General features: G+C 42.9%; 1 protein-coding gene across 15 annotated transcripts in view; it reads right to left on the bottom strand.

The window, feature by feature from the left end:
- The window catches only part of CHCHD3 (coiled-coil-helix-coiled-coil-helix domain containing 3), a 296981-nt gene extending 290901 nt beyond the window's left edge, over nucleotides 1-6080 (bottom strand). For 14 of the 15 annotated variants that reach the window (XR_014833217.1, XR_014833213.1, XR_014833214.1 and 11 more), the window contains exon 1: nucleotides 5836-6067. Coding sequence is in view for 9 of the 15 variants with exons in the window: in XM_085004848.1 (XP_084860974.1) it covers nucleotides 5836-5916 (81 nt within the window). In the remaining 6 variants the exon portion in view is untranslated. 15 annotated transcript variants of the gene reach the window in all.
- Nucleotides 6081-22103: the final 16023 nt, after the last annotated feature.

The raw sequence follows: 22103 nt of genomic DNA, 5'->3' as shown, positions 1-22103 counted from the left end.
CACGGAATCTAAAGTACAAAGGGACCAATCATCTACCTCGACAACATTCCTCAACACTCCCAATGACTGACTGAATTTGTAGCCTCAGCTAATGTACCCTCTCCTGGCTCCTTAACCACATCCCACATTTGTAAAAAAAAAAAAAACTCTTCATTTAGGGGCTCTCAACTGCCAACACTTCCCAAAGCACTCGCTGTGTTCCACGTAAGAATCCTTACTACCACACTGGCTCCTGCGAATTTCGGCTTGCAACTTCAAGGGCAGTTGCAAAGATTAGTTTATGCCTGGAAAGCATGATAAATATTACTTTGAAAATGCTACTTATTGAAGTTGACATTTGCTCTGGAAGAGTTCACTCACAGCTTTGATGTTTCAGATAAACTTGTGAAAGACTGAGAGCAAGGCACACTCGCTAAGCAGACACAGCAGGTGCTCAGAAAAAGCCTATTAAGCACATGTAATACGAGTCATCAAAATGCTTGGTCTTTCTATCACAAGAAACTTATTTTACACTTGGAGAGGAGGGCAGGGCAAGAGCATGGCCTTTGATCCAACCCATGGAATCAGAGTCAAAGTTGGAATCAGGTGTTAGAATGCAGGTTATTTTGTGGAAAGGGGAGAGCTGTCAATAGCTAAGGATAAAGGAGGGAGGGACACCAAGCATCATCATAAAACTGCTCCCTCCTTTGTCTCCTTGGGGGAGGAGCTTTGTAAAGGAACAAATAATTCATTTATCCCATTCTAATTTTTCACAGTCTAAGGTAGCGCTTTGGTGTCCAGAGTCTGCTGAAAATGCAAATCCCAATTTCTGATGAGGTAGAACTGGGTGTGGCCCAAGGATCCATCTTTCTAGTGAGCAAAGATGGAAGGAGGCAGCCCAGCTTCATTCCCACCAGTCCAATGTGTCACTAATTTCTGGCAACAGATTTGCATGGTGGAGAGGCATTTCCCAGTGAGAATTTCAGGTCAGGGTGGGTAAGATATTTTGAGCAGAAAGGCCTTGTTTTTTTCTTTCCTCCTGCTATCATAAAGGTCATTCTTGGGTGTAGATTTATAGAGATTTTAAAGCAAAGGTCTTTTAAATATTCTTCTCTTAAAGAATAGATCTTTTTTTAAAAAAGAACAAAAACAAAACCTTGGGTTTGCTATCAACTTATTAAATAATGATCTCTCTCTTTTTGATCATCAAATATATATGCATTACATACATGAAATAAACAGTATTGGAGTTCATCCTTTCTTTTAATCTGGCTTTTTTCCCCACTGCTCCAAAAGATGTATCTTCAGGAGTATTGTAGAGTTTTTAAAGACATACTTTCTTTACTAATGCCCTAAAAAATATATTCTGAAATATTTGAACATTTTTCTATATATTTTCATGTAGTTTATCCCAATAATATTCAACATGAAAAAGCGGAAAGCTCTAATGATTAAAAAATATAGATAGTGGAGAAAATAAAGGATTAAGATTTTTATTTTTTCTATTATAGTTGATTTAGAGTGTTCTGTCAAATTCTATTACATAGCAAAGCGACAGTCATACACATAAATATATATATATACTCTTTTTCTCACATTATCCTCCATCATGTTCTATCACAAGTGATTAAATATAGTTCCTTGTGCTATACAGCAGGATCTCATTGCTTATAAGGATTAATTCTTAATGCTAATAGAAATTTGAACATAAAGCATTCTGGACTGTTAGACATCATACAAAGGCTGAAGAGACCCACCCCAAGGAGAGTTAACAGTTGACAAGGAAAAATGTAATATCATAAATAAATTAAGCTACAACAAAAAAAAAGGAGGGGGGACAGCAGTCCCCTTATAAATGACACCTGGTAAGTGAGAAGAAACTTTAAACTTAAAAGTGTAAGTAGGTCCTTTAATTGCTACCTGTTTGAGGACCTGGGCCAAAAACATCAGAAAACATGATCTATTAATAAACACAACCTAGTTACTTAAAGCCTTATGTTGCTTACTAAATGTCACTCTTCATATATTAACATAAATGAAGATGAAATTATTATCCTTATCAGTGGAAGACAAAATTGATTTTCCAGCAGTGACTGAATCTACCGCATTGCTGGCACACGCTTACTCTTATGAGTGACGGCATGAATGTTAGACAACTGGGTAAATCTGGAACACTTTCCTCAGCCAAGTTCAACAAACCTATCTGCAATTCAACACCGAAATCGGGCCTCAACAGCACGGTGATTCAATCAACTGAGCTAAAAACTGTGGCTCACTTATGATACTAAGATTGCTTCTTATCCTTCCCCAAGCTACAAGAGAAACAAGAGGACTTTTTTGACCTAAGAAAAATATAAAGGTCAGCTTAAAAACATCTGCAAAGGAGTTCCCGTCGTGGCGCAGTGGTTAACGAATCCGACTAGGAACCATGAGGTTGCAGGTTCCGTCCCTGCCCTTGCTCAGTGGGTTAACGATCCGGCGTTGCCGTGAGCTGTGGTGTAGGTTGCAGACTCGGCTTGGATCCCGCGTTGCTGTGGCTCTGACGTAGGCTGGTGGCTGCAGCTCCGATTCAACCCCTAGCCTGGGAACCTCCATATGCCGCAGGAGCCGCCCAAGAAATAGCAAAAAAGACCAAAAAAAAAAAAAAAAAAATCTGCAAAGTACACAGACAAAAAAAAAAGTCACACAGGCAATCGTTTGCAGAACTCAGGGCTCCCCTTCCCCAGTCCACACCCCCTTAGGTACACATGTAGGAACACAATATGCTCTTATTTTTATTATTTTCAGTTCATGTAAGGTTAGGTATCTATCCCCTTGACCAGCTCCAATAACAGCTACTACTCATTTAAGTACTAATCACTGTGGAAATGCTTACATAGCAAGTCCTCACAAGCGGTACTTGATACAAAAGTATCAAAAGTTTGTTGCATTATCCACATATCCAACAGGGAAACACAATGAAAGTGACTTGTCCCAGGCCACAAGCTAGTGAGAGGCAAAGCTAGGGTCAAACTAAGGTCTGCCTGGCTCCAAAGTTCATGCTCTTTCCACCACAGTACACAGCACATCCAAAGAATCTTAGAACATCAGGTGTGGGAGGAATTCCATCATATTAATAACAGCTGCCTTTTGTTAAAACTCAATGTGGAGTTCCTGTTGTGGCTCAGCGTGTTAAGAAGCTGACATGGTCTCTGTAAGGATGCAGGTTCGATCCCTGGCCTTGCTCAGTGGGTTAAGGATCCGCCATTGCCACAAGCTGCAGCAAAGGTCTCAGATGTGGCTCAAAGCCGCTATTGGTGTGGTTGTGGCATAGGCCTCAGCTACAGCTGATTCAACCCCTAGCACAGAGTTTCCATATGCTACAGATGCAGCCATTAAAAAAAAGGGAGGACGGGAGGGAGGAAGGGAGGAGGGAGAAAAAGAAAAAAAAAATCTCCAAGTGCCAAGTGCTTTAAATACCTTACTTCATCTTACCACAATCAAGAGAAGAGATGACATTCCCCTTTGGGATAAGGAAATATAACCAAAGAAGTGCAGGCTAGTTAAATGCCTAATGTGAGATTTAACTGAGTTCTGTTTAACTCTAAATTGATGTTCTTTTGACCATGACCTCAAAGAAATCAGAATGACCCCTGAGTACTCAACAATTCAAGAGCATGTTATTTTTAGGGGAAAGTGCAAGAGGCTGAGTGTGGCTACAAGAAACTTAAGAGTGCCACCAGACTGACAGAATTTCAGAAGTGGAAGAGATCAGAGCTCTCAGAGATAGACTCAAACCCTTTGCAGGTAAGAAGACTGAAGCTCAGAGATTGAAAATCATCCTTGAAAAAGGATCTGAAGCAACAGGGAAAACGATGCAAGGGCATTCCAGGTGAAAGGTATAACTGAAGAAGAGCAAAGCATGGAGGTCAAAATCAGCATGGTGTGTGCCTGAATTTCAAAAATATAAAATGTGTTCTATGAGAAAGAAAAACCACCAAGTTCGGTGGCCAAAGCTTCTTTTCTTTTTAAAAAAATTTTTTAAGTTTTTTAAAAGGGGTTTTGAGCCAATCGCTTTTTTTTGGGGGGGGGGGTCTTTTTAGGGCCACACCCGCAGCATATGGAGGTTCCCAGGCTACGAGTCTAATTGGAGCTGTAGCCACCGGCCTCCGCCAGAGCCACAGCAATGCCAGATCCGAGCCACATCTGCGACCTACACCACAGCTCATGGCAACACCAGATCCTTAACCCACTGAGCAAGGCCAGGGATCAAACCCGCAACCTCATGGTTCCTAGTTGGATTTGTTTCTGGTGCGCCATGACGGGAACTCCCAATCTCTTCATTTAATCTATTATCAACCCTTTTTCGCACTTATCTTATTTAACTTTATCTAATACCTGATATAAATCTCTGTGCTGTGGCCCATATCTCTTTTAGTTTGCTGTCATCACTGTGCCTGTACTAGAGCAATGAGAACATGGATTTCCACATTTTTCTAGTCAATGTCTTCTCACCCAAAATTTATTTTTCTTTTATCTTTTATTTCTTTTCCACCCTCTGGTGTGGAACTTTCAAAGCCTAAAAGCAAGATTAAACAAATCTCTGCACAAACCAAGAATTTACAGAAATGTTTATTTTACTCCAAAGAGTACCAACTAAACCACACAACACAAAGAATGCAGTCTCAGATATTCTACTACAAGCCATGGTACCACCCATCATCAATTAATATAAGAAAATGCTGGTCAAAGACCAAAAATTGAGTTCAAAAGCCTGAGTTTCTAGAAAAAACTTAAATTCTTCTCAAGTTAACAGTTCCAAAGTAAGAAGTTTTTTAACACCTTAAATATTTAAGAAGTTTTAATTCCTAGTAACCAATGCAAAAAATAATTTACTCATTTACTTATGCGAGATGTGTAATACCAGAGGGAAAAAAAAACAGAAAACAGTATAAAACTTCCTTAAGTCAAATTGCTTTATTTACAAGGCTCAGGTATCCTACTTCCAAAAATGTGACGCTCCCAATTCTGGCGCTGCGGAAGCCCGTGTTAATGAAGTTAGTGCTGGTATACTGACATCCTAGAGAAAAATCAAGTTTTCAGTTTATGGATCAGGCATACGCAAGGGCATTTAAAAATGTTCTCCAATGTCTCAGTGAGACCTGACTGTACTACTTCTAGTGGTATGGAAACTTGCAATCCTATCTCAAGTCCTATCGGGCTGGCGGACGCTACTCTTGAAGCAACTGGGCCCAGTCCAAAACTTAGGCATGGCAGGCTAACAGAGAAGGCGCCTGGGAAAGACAAGATGTCAAGTGCAAGGAGGGAGAAACCAGAATTCACCCAAGCCAGGGCAGAAAATCTAAGGTGTGTGTTAAGGGACTGAGTGCCGTCCCCCGTCAGTGGGAGTACTAAATGAGAGACAGCAGTTGAAGGGTTCATTAAAACGCCAATTCAACCACAGAGAAGTGATGTGGGCAATGCAAAAGCAGGGTGTGTGTCCTGAACCCAGGAGAAGTAAGACAAGCCCCATTTCACAGATGAGTACAGTAAGGCAGGGGTTCAAATAAAGTTCCACAACTACTAAGCAATACAGTCTAGACTGGACTCTGAGCCCCTGGAGGGTCTAGGTCAATCTAGCATCCCCCCAGCCGCTCCAGCACAGTGCCCAGCACTTGGCACACAACGAGGAAATATCTCTGAATGAATGTCCCAAGTCTTGAAAAACTTCAAACTTCTTCGCAAGCAACTCGGCTTCGGGCATGAAAAGACTAGGGATGCCAGACGGGGAAAACCAGGCTGAGCGGGACCCAAAGAAGGCAGAGGTAAGGGGTCCGAGTCCAAGGGCCGGCCCTCCGCCCGCCCACTGTCACTCACCCGGATGCCCTTCACCACGGTGATGTTCTCATTCTCGTCCGCCTCGAAGGTGACCCGACGAGTGCTAGCCGTCCCGCCCATAGCTTCTGCTTCTGCCCCCAGAGAGACCTAGCGCGGACCCACGAACTCTAAAGGTCCCACGCGCACACACGCGCGTGGACGCGCCCGGACTCTCGCCTTGCACAGCGGGAGCAAGGCCACGACCCCAAGAAGCAAGGAGAAGGCGCCGGTCCTGAGCTCCCGCCTCCTCCGGTCACGCGCCAAAACAAAAATGCCTCTTATTGGCCGAAAATACAAACGGCCCGCCTCTACTGGACAAGGACTCTCGGATTGGTTGGTGCAGACCCGGATGCTATGGCAACAGGTGGTGTTCGACAGATTTCCGGAGCCCCTGGCTATAGTGGGAATTGTAGTCTCCATCTGGCGCGATGGGTGCTGGGATTTTCTCGCCTTTATTCGGTGAGCGCCGTAAGAACATGGCTTTCTGGGAGTTGTGGTCTTGCCGCAGAAGAGACATCTAACTTAGCAACTTACAAGGAAGTTTAAGAAAGCACACTTTGAAGGTAGTATTCTAGGAGTTGAAAGATACAACCTCGTTCCTAAAGGAACTCACAGTTCCTTAAGGGAGGTGCACTCTCCTAATGCAACCATTCCTAGATCCCTGTGAACAAATCCCTGAGGCAAAGTGTAGTCTTTATTTTAGTTTTGCAAGTAACCACAGAACAAAACGCCGTTGTATTTGGCCTATAGCTTTATTTCGTGAGCTATGCATTTTTTTCTTTTTCGTAAAATAAAATTTTAAATACTATGGTTTTCAAATCTCCATGTGAGAAAGCAGAAAAAATTAATTATTTGCATGCAATGCATTCACTTTTCTGTGTCTCCTTCCACTTCGATTACATTAGCTTATATTAGACCGTAAGAGGAGGAGGTAGAGGAAAGTGATTGACAAATACAGCATTAATTAGTGGAGGAATTGAAACTACAACAAAGTTGAGGAGTTTTATTTCTAGGTCAGTATTTCACCTCTACAAGTTACATAAATAATGCTTAAATTATCTACATATGTATTTTCAAAATTTTATTGCTAAATACTCTCTGACATGTAAGTTTACCCATATGACCTTAGTCTTACAGAGGCATATGTACTCTCTTTAGGATTTACGTTAGCGATGATATTATCCTCAGAGAGTCCTTTTCAACATTAAAGGCAGCCAGCCACAAAACAGCATGGCAAAGGTATACACAAAAATGTATTAACATTTTTGAACTCCAATTATTTGCTGATTTTTTCCTGTAGAAATTTGTAGGGCACAGACTATGTCTTTTTCACCTCTAACTCTGGTCAGTGGCAGAGTATTGAATTTATTACTTCCCACTATTACTATTATTACTATTATTAATACTTAGTAATTACTATTATTAATACTTCCCACTGGGCCACGATGGAAACTCCTAACTGCAATTTTTATAACGTCAAGTTCAATCAAAACTCCTGGTCTTCCTGAAGCACAGCTGTGTCTTGTTTCCCAGGTTCTAGGGCATCTTACCAAGGAATCGTCCTATTCATGTGAGACCTACTCCAGTATATACAAGAACACAACAGAATATTCTCTGCAGTCTCAGGCCAAGAAGCCAGCACTCTAAGTAAAAACATTGGATGTCAATGGTCTACTTGGATGTAGAGTGGAGAACTGAGCAGTGGTTTAATTCTTCACCAATCCTAGCTTAGGCATCAAGCAATATCACCTTCCAATTCCTTCATCCTGAGTGACTTCTCATCTTCCCACCATGTCACATCTTTTGGAATTAAAGCTGCAAATAAATAATGCTTTTTGTTTTCTCCCCCCCCCCCCCCACCGCATCATAGGGAAGTTCCCAGGCCAGGGATTAGATCTGAGGCATAGTTTCGACTTATGCTGAGGCTGGGGCAGCACCAGATCCTTAAACCACTGTGCTGGGCCAGAGATCGAACTTGTGTTCCAGAGCTCTAAGACACTGCCAATCCCATTGCACCACAGCGGGAGCTCAAACAAACATGCTCTTGCTGTCAAAATTTCAATCATTCCTAATGCCCATTCTTTAAAAAAAAGAAAGAAAAAAAAAAAAAAACCTAGACATCCAAATCACCCTCACAAATGAATTGCCAAAAGAAGGTTTCTGATTTTTCAATCCCAACTTTTTTTTTTTGCTTTTTAGGGCCACACCTGCACCATATGGAGGTTCCCAGGCTAGGGGTCCAATCGGAGCTACAGCTGCAGGCCTACACCATAGCCACAGCAACACAAGATCTGAGCCATATCTGTAGTCTACAGCACAGCTCAAGGCAACGCCAGATCCTTAACCCACTGAGCAAGGCCAGGGATCAAGCCCGTGACCTAGGGTTCCTAGTCAGATTCGTTTCTGCTGCACCACGATGGGACCTCCTCAATTCCAACATTAAACAAAAAGTTGCAAAAGGCAAAATTCTGGTGATGCCTCTTCCACTACTTTTCTTGACCCTCCCTAACATACTGGTTGGGCTTGAAGGAAGAGATGGGTGAGAGAGGGTAAAAACAAAAGCACAGGGAGGAGAAACCTGTTCCTGGGCTCCAGCTAGAAAAACTAATCAGCATGTTGTTCCTGGTAGCTCTTGCTCAGCTCTTCTGAGTAGCATTTCAGCCACACAGTACCGTTCTCAGAGTCTGTGTAGAAATAGAATATAAATATAATGATCATGTTTTCTGAGCTGCAAATGGAGCTCATGCTCTGTTATTTGTATATTTAGACAATTAAATCGGTCCTTGAAATCAGAAACATCCTAGAAAATCTAGGACATATAGTTGCCATAGTTATAAGCGAACCAATTAAAATCTCTGAAGAGGGCTTCTTATGTAGTACCATCAATATAAGGACATTCTAAAGATATGGACTAAAACATACTTGACAAACTGTAATAGGACATCAACCCTAAAGCCTTCCCCAATTTTTATTGTATATAGAATCATAGAAAACCAACACCACCCTAAAACAGTAGTCCTCAGTGTGAATGTCTGTGTGTGTGTGTGTGTGTGTGTGTGTGTGTGTGCGCGCGCGCGCGCGTGCATTGCTGGGATGGGGGCTGGGCATGCATGAATGCACTTATGTGATATATTCGAAAACAAGAATTTTGGACTGCACCCTTGAAGAGATTAAAAAACCCAACATAGCAGGAAACAAGTCAGCAATAATTACAAGGCATTATAACAAGTACGGTATGACAATGAGCCTCTGTATCTTTGAAAGTATCCACAGCAAAGCTGCAAATCCCATCGCCTCCCTTTTACCTCCCATCACTGCTCAGGGAAAACTCATGGCTGCACTACCCATGCATCTAGTAAAATCCTGAGGCTTAATAGTAGCCTTTACTGCTAATTCCTTGTCTACAATAAGTTGTGGGGTTTGGGTTTTTTTTTTTTTCCCTGTTTTGTTTTGGTTTTTTGTCTTTTTGTCTTTTCTAGGGCCGCTACCGCAGCATATGGAGGTTCCCAGGCTAGGGGTCGAATTGGAGCTGTAGCCACCGGCCTACACCACAGCCACAGCAACGCGGGATCCGAGCCGCGTCTGCAACCTACACCACAGCTCACGGCAACGCCGGATCCTTAACCCACTGAGCAAGGGCAGGGACGGAACCTGCAACCTCATGGTTCCTAGTCGGGTTCGTTAACCACTGCACCACAATGGGAACTCCCACAATAAGTTGTATAGGCTGTGCCACATTGTGTCACAGGGTGGACTCTGATGAGCAATCTGCTTAACACATAGTTAAAATAAATTTTATACGTGGGCTACGCATCAAGAAGATCCCTTGGTACCTCTGGCACAAAGATGATTCCAGAGCAAAGTCTCGACAAATTTATAATAGGTTTCCAAAAGGCCATTCTCTGCCATTTCCTAGACATTCTTCTGTTACATTTTTTTCATTTTTATGTTTTTTTTCTCCTCATTATACACTCATCAGAATAAAGTGGCTGAAATATTGAGGGTGGTACCTGGGGCATGGAAGGAGGGATGCCAGGGAGTGAGAGGTCAACCCAACCAAGCCCCAGTCTTGTCTACTTTCAAGCCCTGCAAGGACGCCAGGGCTCTTCGATTGCCTTTGTGTTGGGTTTGGAGTGATCATCTTTGACAAACAGAGCCCAAGTCAGAAGAGGCTCATTTCTCCTCTCTAACCCTTAGACAGGCGCAAACATCCCCATCTCTCATCTCTCCCGAATGGCTCCTCTGGCCTTGATGAATTTTCAAACCATTTTTATTTGAGAGCACAGGGACAGTCTCCTAACCCTTCAGCAATATCTACCTGCCATGGATCTTGAGAGATTTCTGAAATGCAGGCTGTTAGCCTCTTTACTTCTGAATAACAAATGCTCGAAATGCATCAAGGTTACATAAGCGCTTTTACTGTGATGCTGGACAGGCAGAGAAATGCCTGCTTATTGAGGCTAATGGTGTAGAAATGTCCCTAGTACACATTCTCTCTAACTGGTCCTCAAGTATCTGTGTGGCCCCGTTTAGTTCCACTTTTGCCCCGGCTCAGAGATGCATCCAAGGAGGGCACTTTGTGGGCACCACGACTCCAGCGAACCTGTTCTAGCCACATCTTCCAATGCCTAGTGCATCCTAGGCCTCAGCCTGGAACACGAATCTGCACAATGCAGTTCCTCAGGAGTCACGGAATTTTCAAGGGGAAGCAATCTTGATGATCATCTAATCTTCCTCTTTGTTTCCCAGAGAGCCCACTGAGGGGGTGCGGGAAGGAGTGGGATGGACTGGGAGTTTGGGGTTAGTTAGCAATAAGGACCTACTGTACAGCACAGGGAACTATATCCAATCTCTTGGGATAGAACATGATGGAAGATAATATGAGAAAAAGTGTGTGGGTCTGTGTCTGTGTGTCTGTCTGTGTGTGTGTGTATGTGTGTGTGTTTCACTGGGTCATTTTGCTGTACAGCAGATATGGGCACATTGTGACTCAACTATACTTCAATAAGAATAAGAATAAGAATAATAGACCACACAGCCTCATTGCATCAGAATCTGAGACGATTACAGATCTCTAATCATTCAGTCTAGTATTTTGCCACCACCTTGTGCTATTCCCCATGGGAAAATGCCCTCAGGAGCCTTATATTCCAGGCTCTGAGAACCAATCTGAGATATTGCAATAGCTGCTGGAATCATAGCAAGTTTGATTATTAAGCAGAAATGGGAAGGGAGGATGCACAGCTGTGAGATGGTGATGCAGGCATCCAGCACAGAGGTGGCTCAAGGCTGGCACGAATCAGTACAGCTTCCCCATGGCAATATCTGAAGCTTCATCATCTTATCTGCTACTCACGCACTATCTAATGCCCCAGCAATACCACTCCTATGAATATTCACAACAGACCTGAATGCTTTTATCTCCCCAAAGACACAAACAGATTCTTTGCAGCTTTGGTCACAAGAGCTCTAAATGGCCATCACCTTTAGAGTGGTTAAGTAAATTGTGGTATATTCAGACAAGGAAATGCTATACTGCAATGAAAAAGAATAAATTACTGCTAGACCCTACGACACGGCTGAGTATCATAGATATGATGTTGAGAAAAAGACCAGACACAGAAGAATACATACCGCCTGAGGTCATTTACATTGTGTCCAAGAACAGGTAAAATTAATATATGATGGTAGATACGAGAGTAGCTGTTACCTTTTTGAGTGAGGTTGACTGGGAAGGGGCCCAGTGGAGTCTTCTGGTACGCTGGAAATGTTTTATGGTGTGGCTATCACGTGAGTGTATGCATGTGTAAAAATTCATTGAGATGGATGCTTAAGAGGTGTGTATTTGACAATCTGTAAGATGTATTACTTCATTAAAGAACAAATTTAAAGAGAAAATTTTGGTTGGGAGAACATATCATAACATATCATGTAGAGAAGTGCATTCTCTACAGCAAAGCTGGGATCCAGAAAACTTAATAATTAACAAGAATATTCTGAGTCTATTATAAGCTATTATAGTTCCAGCTCTGAAACTGAGAAAGTCAAAAATGAAAAACAAAAAACAAAAAACAACAAAAAAAAGAGGAAGCGATGGGACAGATGTGTCCAAGGCGGTTCCAAACTGAGGAATTTTAAACAGTGATGTGCCAGCTCCCTCTGATTGGTAGAGCCCTCCCACATTCAGTGACATCCCAACTCTACGTTCATGGCATCACCTTGGTAGCTTGAAACTGACCGTGGTGGCAACTGTTTCCCCATAATGGAAGGCAAACCTTACAAATGAGTGCTCTTTTATCTTCAAGCCGGTTGCTCAACAGCAAGTTATGGAATCAGATTTAAAGATAATCCACATGGGTGGGTGTACTGCATCCAGGATTCCAGGACCAGATCATGTACTAAAAGGAAGTACCTCTACATGGAATGTATTTGCTCTCCATCTACTGATCCCAGCCCCTCTGGTAGCATGCTGTTACCTCCATCTAGAATGACTTTCCTTCGATTCTTCAGCTCATGAACGTCCTTGAAGCCCCAGCTCACAAGTCACCTCCACAGTAAGGTCTTCCCCAGGTGCCTAAAATCAGAGAACTGTTGGTGTGGACAGTAGCTGGCTCTTCCCCAGCATTTGCTTCTCTCCTCTTCCTTCATTAATATTCTAGTTTTTGGAGTTCCCTGGTGGCTCAGGGGGTTAAGGATCCAGTGTTGTGGCTGTCATGGGTCACCACCGTGACTCAGGTTCAATCCCTGGCCCAGGAATTTCCACATGGCATGGTGTGGCCAAAAGATAAATCAATAAATAATTAAAAATATATATATTCTAGTTTTCTATTCAAATACTCATTCTTTTCCTTTTCGGTGCTCAGGTTTGAATGAGATTGTCTCAACACTCAACTCCATCAAGGGGTGAAGTGAGGTTCCTGAGTGGCTTAAGCTTATCAGTAGATCTTGAGATGCTTCTAAGAGAAAAATGCTTTTGATCTTCTGAGGAAGCTACTGGAATGGGCTCCCGCTGCACAAGAAGCATTCTGGGGTGTCCCTTTCTGATCCCCAGAGAAACCTGCCTGAAAATGGAGCCAATCCAAAGAGAAGAGAGCCAAGAACTGAGAGGAGAGAAAGGAACAGCCCTTGTCATATCTCTTGGCTCTGAATCAAGCCTAACCTGAAGCCAGAGGTCTCGGACTTTTAAGTAATATGAGTAAATATATGAGTCACATTTTCTGTAAGTTGTCATGCAAAGTGTACTGACTGATAAATTGCTTGATCTTCTGTGTATCAAGTCACATACATTTCCTAACTCTAACCTAACCATCTGTGGGGTTTTTTGGTTTGTGTTTTTGTTTTTGATTTTGCCTTTTTAGGGCTGCACCTGCGACACATGGAAGTTCCCAGGCTAGCGACAGAATCAGAGCTGTAGTTGCTGGCCTACACCAAGCCACAGCAACTCGGGATCCGAGCTGCATCTGCGACCTACACCACAGCTCACAGCAATGCCAGATCCTCAACCCACTGAGCAAGGCCAGGGATAAAGCCCACATCCTCATAGATACTAGTCAGGTTCCTTACCCCTGAGCTGCAATGGGAACTCCCACCCTCTGTTCTTTAGGGTAGCACAGAGTGGTCATTGCCCTGAGCCTCAGCAGTCCTTGTGGTTATAGGGTGGGAGATAGGGACTGGATCAGAGGCAGAGGGTTTTCTTAAGAGTCTTGACCTGAGACAGAAACTGTCTAGACTGGATTGGAGCATGATGAACCATTTGAGTGCACTGCTTCGTGATGTCTGTTGACTCTCAGAAAGAAAAAAATCAATTGCCCCCAAGATTGGCTGTGAAGAAGGAGTTTCTAAGAAGGAGTGGATGTCCATTCTAGAGGCTTCTATAAGGATTAAAACTTGTCCTCAGACACTTTTGCCTTTTTCCTCTTCTTATCCATTGATTCATTTAAATAAAGGAATTTTTTACCTTATTACTTTTAGTTAATGTATTTAAAACACCTAACACAGATAGCATTGGGCACTCACTGGGAGCTCAGTAAATGGTAATTCTGTATTACTCCAGTAATGTTAATTTTATTCTGTTTGGTTTAAAATATCTTATTAATTATATTCCTAAGTCCTTAAGATTGTATCTTGTTTGTATGTGTTTTAGATATTTAAATTACTTAGATTGATTTTATTTTATTTATTTATTTTTATTTTTTATTTTTTTGGTCTTTTTGCTATTTCTTGGGCCGCTCCCGTGGCATACAGAGGTTCCCAGGCTAGGGGTCGAATTGGAGCTGTGGCCACTGGCCTACACCAGAGCCACAGCGACGCGGGGGATCCGAGCCGCATGTGCAACCTACACCACAGCTCACGGCAACGCTGGATCGTTAACCCACTGAGCAAGGGCAGGGACCGAACCTGCAACCTCATGGTTCCTAGTTGGATTCGTTAACCACTGCGCCACGACAGGAACTCCTGATTTTATTTTTAAATTCTTATTATTACATGATCTAATTTTACTTTGTCTTCCTTAAGTAACTTTTGCTTATTAAAAAGTACATGTATTCATTATAGTAAATGTAGATAAACAAAGGAATGAAAGTTCAAATCACCCATAAATATTCACTACCCATAAATAGTAACTGCTAATAATTAAGAATATACACACATTTTTTTCTCCAAAATTGATGGGATCATATATATAGGAAATACTATTCTTTAGCCTGCTAGGGATTTTGCTTAATAGGTTGTGATTCTCTTTTCTTTGTCCTTTTCAATGATTGCATAGTATTCCTTTATACAACAGATTAATTTATTAAATGTCCAAATATTGGGCACTTAGGGATTCTTTCCCTAACGTTCAAAACACTATTAACAATGCTTTGATGAAGATCCTTGTAGGTAATTTTTTGAGCAAATTTGTGATTATCTCCTAGGATAAAATCCAAGCAATGAAATTAGTGGGCAAGCGTTTGCATACTAAAAAAACAAATATTAAATGATTCCATTTATAAGAAGCACTTAGAATAGTCTAATTCATAGAGAAAGAGAGAGAAGTGGTTGCCATGAGCTGGGAGGAGGGGAAAATGGAAGTTATTTTATGGATACAAAGTTTCAATTTTTTAAGATGAAAAGAGTTCTGGAGATGGATGGTGATGATTGCACAATGGTATGAAGGAACGTAATCAATCAATTAAAACCACTGAACTATACTTTTTTTTTTTTTTTTGTCTTTTTAGGGCCACACCTGCAGCATATGGAAGTTGCCAGGCTAGGGGTCAAATCAGAGCTGTAGCCACCGGCCTAAGCCACAGCTACAGCAACACCAGATCCGAGCCACATCTGTGACATGTCAACACCGGATCCTTAACCCACTGAGCAGGGCCAGGGATGGAACCTGTGTCCTCACAGATACTATTGAGTTCGTTACCACTGAGCCACAGTGGTCCTCCTAAAGATGATTACGATGGTAAAGCTTATGTTATATATAATGTGCCACAATTAAAAAAAATTTATTGAAGTATAGTTGCTGTACAATATTATATAATACAGTCATTCATAATTTTTAAAGGTTATACCTCAGTTACAGTTATTACAAAATACTGGCTATATTCTCTGTGTCATACAGAATATCCTTATATACCTACCAGTTTGTTCCTCTTACTCCCCCACACCTATACTGTCTCTCCCCTCTACTTCCTCCCCATTGGTTACCACTGGTTTGTTCTCTTTATCTGTGAGTCAGCTTCTTTTTCCTCATATTCACTAATTTGTTGTATTTTTAGATTCTACATATAAGTGACATCATACAGTATTTGTCTTTCTCAGCCTGACTTATGTCACTTAGCATAATGCCCTCCAAGTCCATGCATGCTGCTACAAAATGGCAAAATTGTGTTGTTGTTGTTGCTGTTGTTGGCTGAACCCATGGCACATGAAAGTTCCTGGGCCAGGGATCCAATCCGAGCCACAGCTGTGACCTACACCACAGCTGCAGTAATGTTGGATCCTTAACCCACTGCATGGGCCAGGGATCAAACCCACACCTCAGCAGCAACCAGAGCCACTAACAGTTTCTTAACCCACTGCGCCACAGCAGGAACTTCAAAATTGAGTAGTATTCCACTGTGTGTGAGTGTGTGTGTGTGTGTGTGTGTGTGTGTGTGTGTGTGTGTGTGTGTGTATCTTTACCACATCTCCTTTATCCTTTCATCTGTTGATGGACAGTTAGGTTGCTTCCATATCTTGGCTATTGTAAATAATGCTGCTAAGAACATTGGAGTGCATGTATCTTTTCACACTAGTGTCTTTGTTTTTTTCTAGATATATACATAGAAGTGGAATCACTGAATCATATGGTAGTTCTATTTTTACCACAATTTTTAAAAATTGGGGAAAAAAAAGGCGTATATTTTGAAGGTACTCAGGTGTCTCTTGCCAACCTCTGTATGCTAAAACAATTTATAATTCTACTTGTAAGATATAAATTGTTTTTTCCTGTACCCTTTGCTATATTGAATATCATCTTTTTTCAAACCATTACCAACTTGTTAAGTAAAAATCAGTAATTCATAATTTTAGTGTGCATTTATTTTATTACTAGCAAGATAGAACGTTTTTGCACATACATGTTAATATTCACATTTCTTCATATGTGAATTCATGTTCTTTGCCCATTTTTCTATTGGTATACTTATCATTTCTAAAATACTAATTAATTATAGTTTTTAATTTGGTACTATTTATCTCTACTTTTTAATTATCATCTTTAAAAAGTATAATTAATTATAATTTTGCTTTATAACACTAATTGTAATTTTGGTTTATACTACTAATTAGAATTTTTACTTTGATTCATTTTATGTCTATTTTTAGTTGTTAATCTTTCAAATTTGTTCTCAATTTTTTATAATTGCTGTTATCTAATTTGAGTCCTTCTAATACTTTCGTCCAACCATTTTATTGCCTTGTATAATCCTTCATTTTATCCTCTCCTTATTTCTCTTGAAAATCATTTTCTCGGCTTCTAATTATCTTTTATATGATTATAGAACTAATAAGAGGCACAGGAACAGCAATACGGGAGTTAGTTCATGATGGGCGTTTTGAAGTCTTCCTTATCCATCTGCCCTGACGTTACTCTTTTACTAGAGATTTTCCTTCCAAAGCTGGTCCCCCAGCCCTGGGGGACCCACAGACCAGTTCTTCTGACCACGGTGAGAGCCTGTGTGTGCTTCTGTGCGGATGCTATTATCTCTGGCCGTTCTGTATCCAGACCTTTCACAGATACGCACAGCCACTAGATGTGGGGCAAGCGATGCCAACCATGCCCCGTGAGGAAGGCGGGAAGGTAGGCAGGAGATGCTACCCGGGCCAGGCCCCTCCACAGACTGTCTCTCTCCCGCCTGTGGTGAGGAACCAGGGCTGTTGGACTTTGTAACAGCACGCATTCTCCTTCCTTGGGTCTTGAAGGTGGGGGTTGTCTCTTATTTAACTTCCTATTGAGTCTATCTAGTGTCCTTTGTTTTTGATGTATGTTTATTAAATGATTCATTAATGTGAACCAAGGACATTCTCTCTTTACAGAGAGCTGGCATGATGGTTGTGGAGTCAGAAAATTTAGGTTCTAACACCCCCTTTTTTTTTTTTTTGGTCTTTTTAGGGCTGCACCCATGGCATACAAAAGTTACCAGGCTAAGGGTCAAATCAGAGCTGCAGCTGCTTGCTGATGTCACATCCACAGCAACACCGGATCTGTGCCATGTCTGCAACTTACACGGCTCATGGCAACGCTGGATCCCTAGCCCACTGAGAGGGGGGCCAGGGATGGAACCTCATGGGTACTAGTTGGGTTCGTTACCACTGAGCCATGACGGGAACTCCTAACCCCAACTTTGTGATTTGTAAGGGGAGACCTAAAGTGGGACCTTGGATCCAACTTTCAATTTCTCTAATTCTTGTTTTTTTTTTTCATCTTTGAAAGGGAATAACATCAACCTACTCTAAGGGTAATATCAGTCTAAGGGTAATAGACAAATAGCCTTATAGGTTGTTATGAAGACTTCAGGAAAATTTGTTAATTGTTTAAATGTAACAGTAGCTTGGAAAAGCTTCCTAGAATAAAGAATGGGAATTCCTATTGTGATTCAGCAGTTTAAGAACTCTACATAGTGTCTGTGAGGATGCAGGTTTGATCCCTGGCCTTGCTCAGTGGGTTAGGGATCTGGTGTGGCCACAAGCTGCAGTGTAGTTTGCAAATATGGCTCAACACTGGCATTGCTGTGGCTGTGGCGTAGGCTGGCCACTGCAGCTCTGATTCCATGCCTGGCCTGGGAAGTTCCATATGCTGCAGGTGCGGCTCTAAAAATAAACACATACATATGTGCATAAATACATAAATAAATAGAAATTAAAAGTGACTAAGCTATGAGAATATACGTCCTGTTTTCCTCACTCTTACCCATTAAGTCACGTATGTACTTGTCCTCTCTCGTTTCTGTCTCCGTTTTCTCCATCCTCCCCCTGGGGAAGAGACAGCTACTCAGCAGAGGCTGAGGCATGAGGATGGTGGGTCTGGGCCGAAGGGCCTGGTGGACTCCAAGAGAGACCAGCAGAAAAGGGAGGGGGAGAGAGAGGAAGAGAGGAGGAGAGAGAGATGCCAAAGAGGAAGGCTGAGAAAACTTTAGAAATAGACACAGATATGGACACAGACACACACAGATACACCCATCCACACATATGTGAATGTTTCTGTGTATGTTTACACACCGCAGAGAGGGTATCAGGGCTTAGCTGCAGGACAGGAGGGTTTTAGGGATTGGACAAGGGAGCTAGGGAAACTCAACCAATGCTTCTGTGAACTGTGAATTGGCTCTGCTTTATCACCTTCTACTATGCTGGTTGCAGCAGTCAGGGTTTTCCAGAGAAATAGAAATAGTAGGAGATTGAGTAATTGGATAGATAGATGATAGATAGAATGACTGATAGATAGACAGATAGAGGGATAGTAGATAATTTCCACAAATTGGTTTATGTGAGGGCTGGCAAACCTGAAATCTAAAGGATGGGAAACTGGCAGCTCAGAAACTCTGGGGCAGAAGCTGATGTTCTAGTCTCGAGGCAGAAATTCTTCTTCCTCGGGGACACCTCAGTTGTGCAATTAAGGCCTTTCTACTGATTGGGTAAGGCCCACCCACAACATTGAGGATAATTTCCTGTACTTAAAGTCAACTGATTGTACATGTTAGCCAATTCTACCCAGCACTCCACAGGGACACCTTGATTAATGTATGACGGAACAAATGGGGACCTAGTTAAGTTGATACATAAAATGGACCATCACACCCGTAAGGATTGGATCTGCTTTACATTTTGTCTCTGGACTGTTTCTTTGCAGGCCTATCACCGAACCACATAGTGCAGTGGGATTTACTGCTGTTGATGCGTATTTCTCGCACATAGAAACAGAGGGACCAGCGTCACTCCATCGATTAAGCAGGTACTGTGCAAAGCACTTCTGCTGATGAAAATTATATGGTGAGGAGTTCCCTGGTGGCCTAGTGGTTAAGAATCTGGCCTGTCACTGCTGTAGCTCCAGTCACTACTGTGGCAAAGAGAAAACCAGTTGGGCAGGTGGGCATTCGGCTCTGCCTTTAGAGGATTCCTGGGAAAGGGCCTTCTCTGCGAAGGTGGGACAGCAGAACATGTACACCCCAGGGTGAAGAGCTGGCCTGATAGGAGGTTAGAATCTTGGAGGAGGGCAGCTTGATATGCAGATTTGCATCCACAGTAATTTAGTGAGAGCCAGCAAGCGTCTGCGAGTCCAGAGGTGCTATCCACCTGTAACTAGAAACAGCTCCTAAGAAGAAAGAGGGGCCAGCAGGGACAAGGGGAAGCAAGGTTTGTGGAGCAATGGGAAAAAAGAAAATATGCCCAAGACTCCTGGCGCAGCCTGGTCATCTGAGGCACAGCTCTCCTGCCTGCGGCATTAGCACTGATCTCTAGGGTCCCTGAACGTAGGCCATGTTCCCCAGGCCCCCTTCACGGGGCAGCCTGATATGAGGGAAGAGAGGCAGCCACAGCAGGTGCCCTCACCCCACCCTCACCCAGAGTCCCGAGGAGCCATTTCCTTGGGCTCCGGCCCTGCGCCATCAACCACCAATGGACTGTCGAAGCCCTCTTTGACTTTCCAGAGTACAAGGTTTCCTGGATGTGGAAGCAGACCTCCAGATACCCCTTCCCAAGTTGCAGGCTGTCAACTGAATCCTGAGCACGAAAAATAAAAGCTTTGCCCAGCACAGAAATCACTTTTAATGATCCCTGAAAGAAACCATCAGTAAACCTCCGGCAGCAATCTGCAAGCCTGAAGGTACGGCTACAAAAACACAAGGTGAGGAAGGTGACATATAAAGGCTCATTGCACTTGGGCAGCATCTCTGTTTCTTTCTTCCATGGATCATTGTGTTTGCCTCTTTGTCTGCTGGGAAGTGGAGGCGCATCTTACCTCAACACATTAGAACTGAGAGTTAATCTCGAGCTGTGATGAACCTTACCTGTCTCAAATGGGTACCATCTTCATGATGGGGCTGCCTGGGTGTTCCAACACAGGGATTCCGCAGTAGACAAAACCCCTGCAGGAGATGCCAGCCTCCCCCTATCGATGAATAAATGGTTAGTGGAACTGTGAACAGCAGAAGGAAGAATTCTTTTTTTTTTTTTTTCTTTTTGCCTTTTCTAGGGCCGCACCTGAGGCATATGGAGGTTCCCAGGCTAGGGGTCGAATTGGAGCTACAGCTACCGGCCTACACCATAGCCACAGCCACAGCCACACCAGATTCGAGCCTCATCTGCGACCTACACCACAGCTCACAGCTATGCTGGATCCTTAACCCACTGAGCGAGGCCAGGGATTGAACCCACAACCTCGTGGTTCCTAGTCGGATTCTGTAACCACTAGCCATGATGGGAACTCCAGAAGGAAGAATTCTTGGCAAGTTTCCTCTTTATTTCTTCCACCCTGCCTTCTCTTGCCTTTCAGAGCTGGGATGGGATGCTGATGCCCAGTTCTCACCCTCTATCACCTTCAGATGCCATCCTCCCAGGATAAAGTGGACCCCAGGACCAAAGTCCATCTGACCAGGAGGAGAAGAGTGTCAACTACCACAGCCCTGATTTTCTATTGGGAAAAGCTGGAGATAGAATTTATAATCCAGACCCAGGAACAACAGAAGTTGGTAATTTGAACGTGGTTCCTGCTAACCTTGTGGACAAACACTGACACTGGAAGATAATACATCAGTGTAACAAACCGAATGTCTTAAATAAACAAAGGCACAGCAGTTGATTTCTGGTTTCTTCATTCCCATAACATTGAGCTCCCTCTTAGACCAGAACGACCATGTGGAAGTGCGACTTGTAAGCATGACAGTGTTGTCTTTGACTTTGGTGTGTCTGGACCACTCCATACGGAACTCAAGTTATCGCTCCTGAGAGGGAACATTGTAACCTGAACAGGAACCAAGTCCCTAGGGCGGGGACAGAAGCGACAGAGAAGAAATTTGAAGCTAACTGTTTTCGTGGTTGCTGGAATTTGTCCAAAAAGTATTTGGACGCTGAAAGCATGCTGAGGCTGAGTCAGAAATTAAACCACCCCCCCAAAATACCAACAAAATAGTTTCCTCTCAAAGAGCCACTGGTAGCTCCCATTGGATGTAAGAGAGAGAGCTGCCCGTTCCTGTTTCTCTCCCCCCTCACCCTGGCCTCTCGCCTTGACAGCTGGGAGCTCACCTCGGCAGGAACGCAGTGGGGTGACCTTGGTGAACAGGTAGTAGTTTCATCATGAATGTTCTTTCAACTTGGCACTTCTCAGAGATGCAGCTACTCTGCAGTAGCTTTTTATATACAAAATCTTGTGACACTGGCTAGCAGAAAGTTTGAATACTCAAGCAACATTTTAAATATTTTTTCAAAGAAACACTCTTCTAAGTCCTCTCAAATCCTTTCAGTTCTTTTATCCTTTAAAACTTGAGGTAGAGGCTTCCTGATCAAATAGTACGTTCTCTTTAAAAATACTCACTTCGGCGTTCCCGCCGTGGCTCAGGGGAAACGAATCTGACTAGCATCCATGAGGACGCAGGTTAGATCCCTGGCCTCCCTCAGTGGGTTAAGGGTCCAGCATTGCCATGAGCAGTGGTGTTAGGTCGCAGATGTGGCTCAGATCCAGTGTTTTTGTGGCTGTGGCGCGTAGGCCAGCAGCTGCAGTTCCGATTCAACCCCTAGCCTGGGAACCT

Source organism: Sus scrofa, chromosome 18, assembly GCF_054392235.1.
Source record: "Sus scrofa isolate SSC_HxYL_T2T_F1_AM1 chromosome 18, Sscrofa_HxYL_maternal_Yorkshire_Landrace_v2.0, whole genome shotgun sequence".
Lineage (NCBI taxonomy): Eukaryota > Metazoa > Chordata > Mammalia > Artiodactyla > Suidae > Sus > Sus scrofa.
This window is presented reverse-complemented; position numbering and strand designations above follow the sequence as displayed.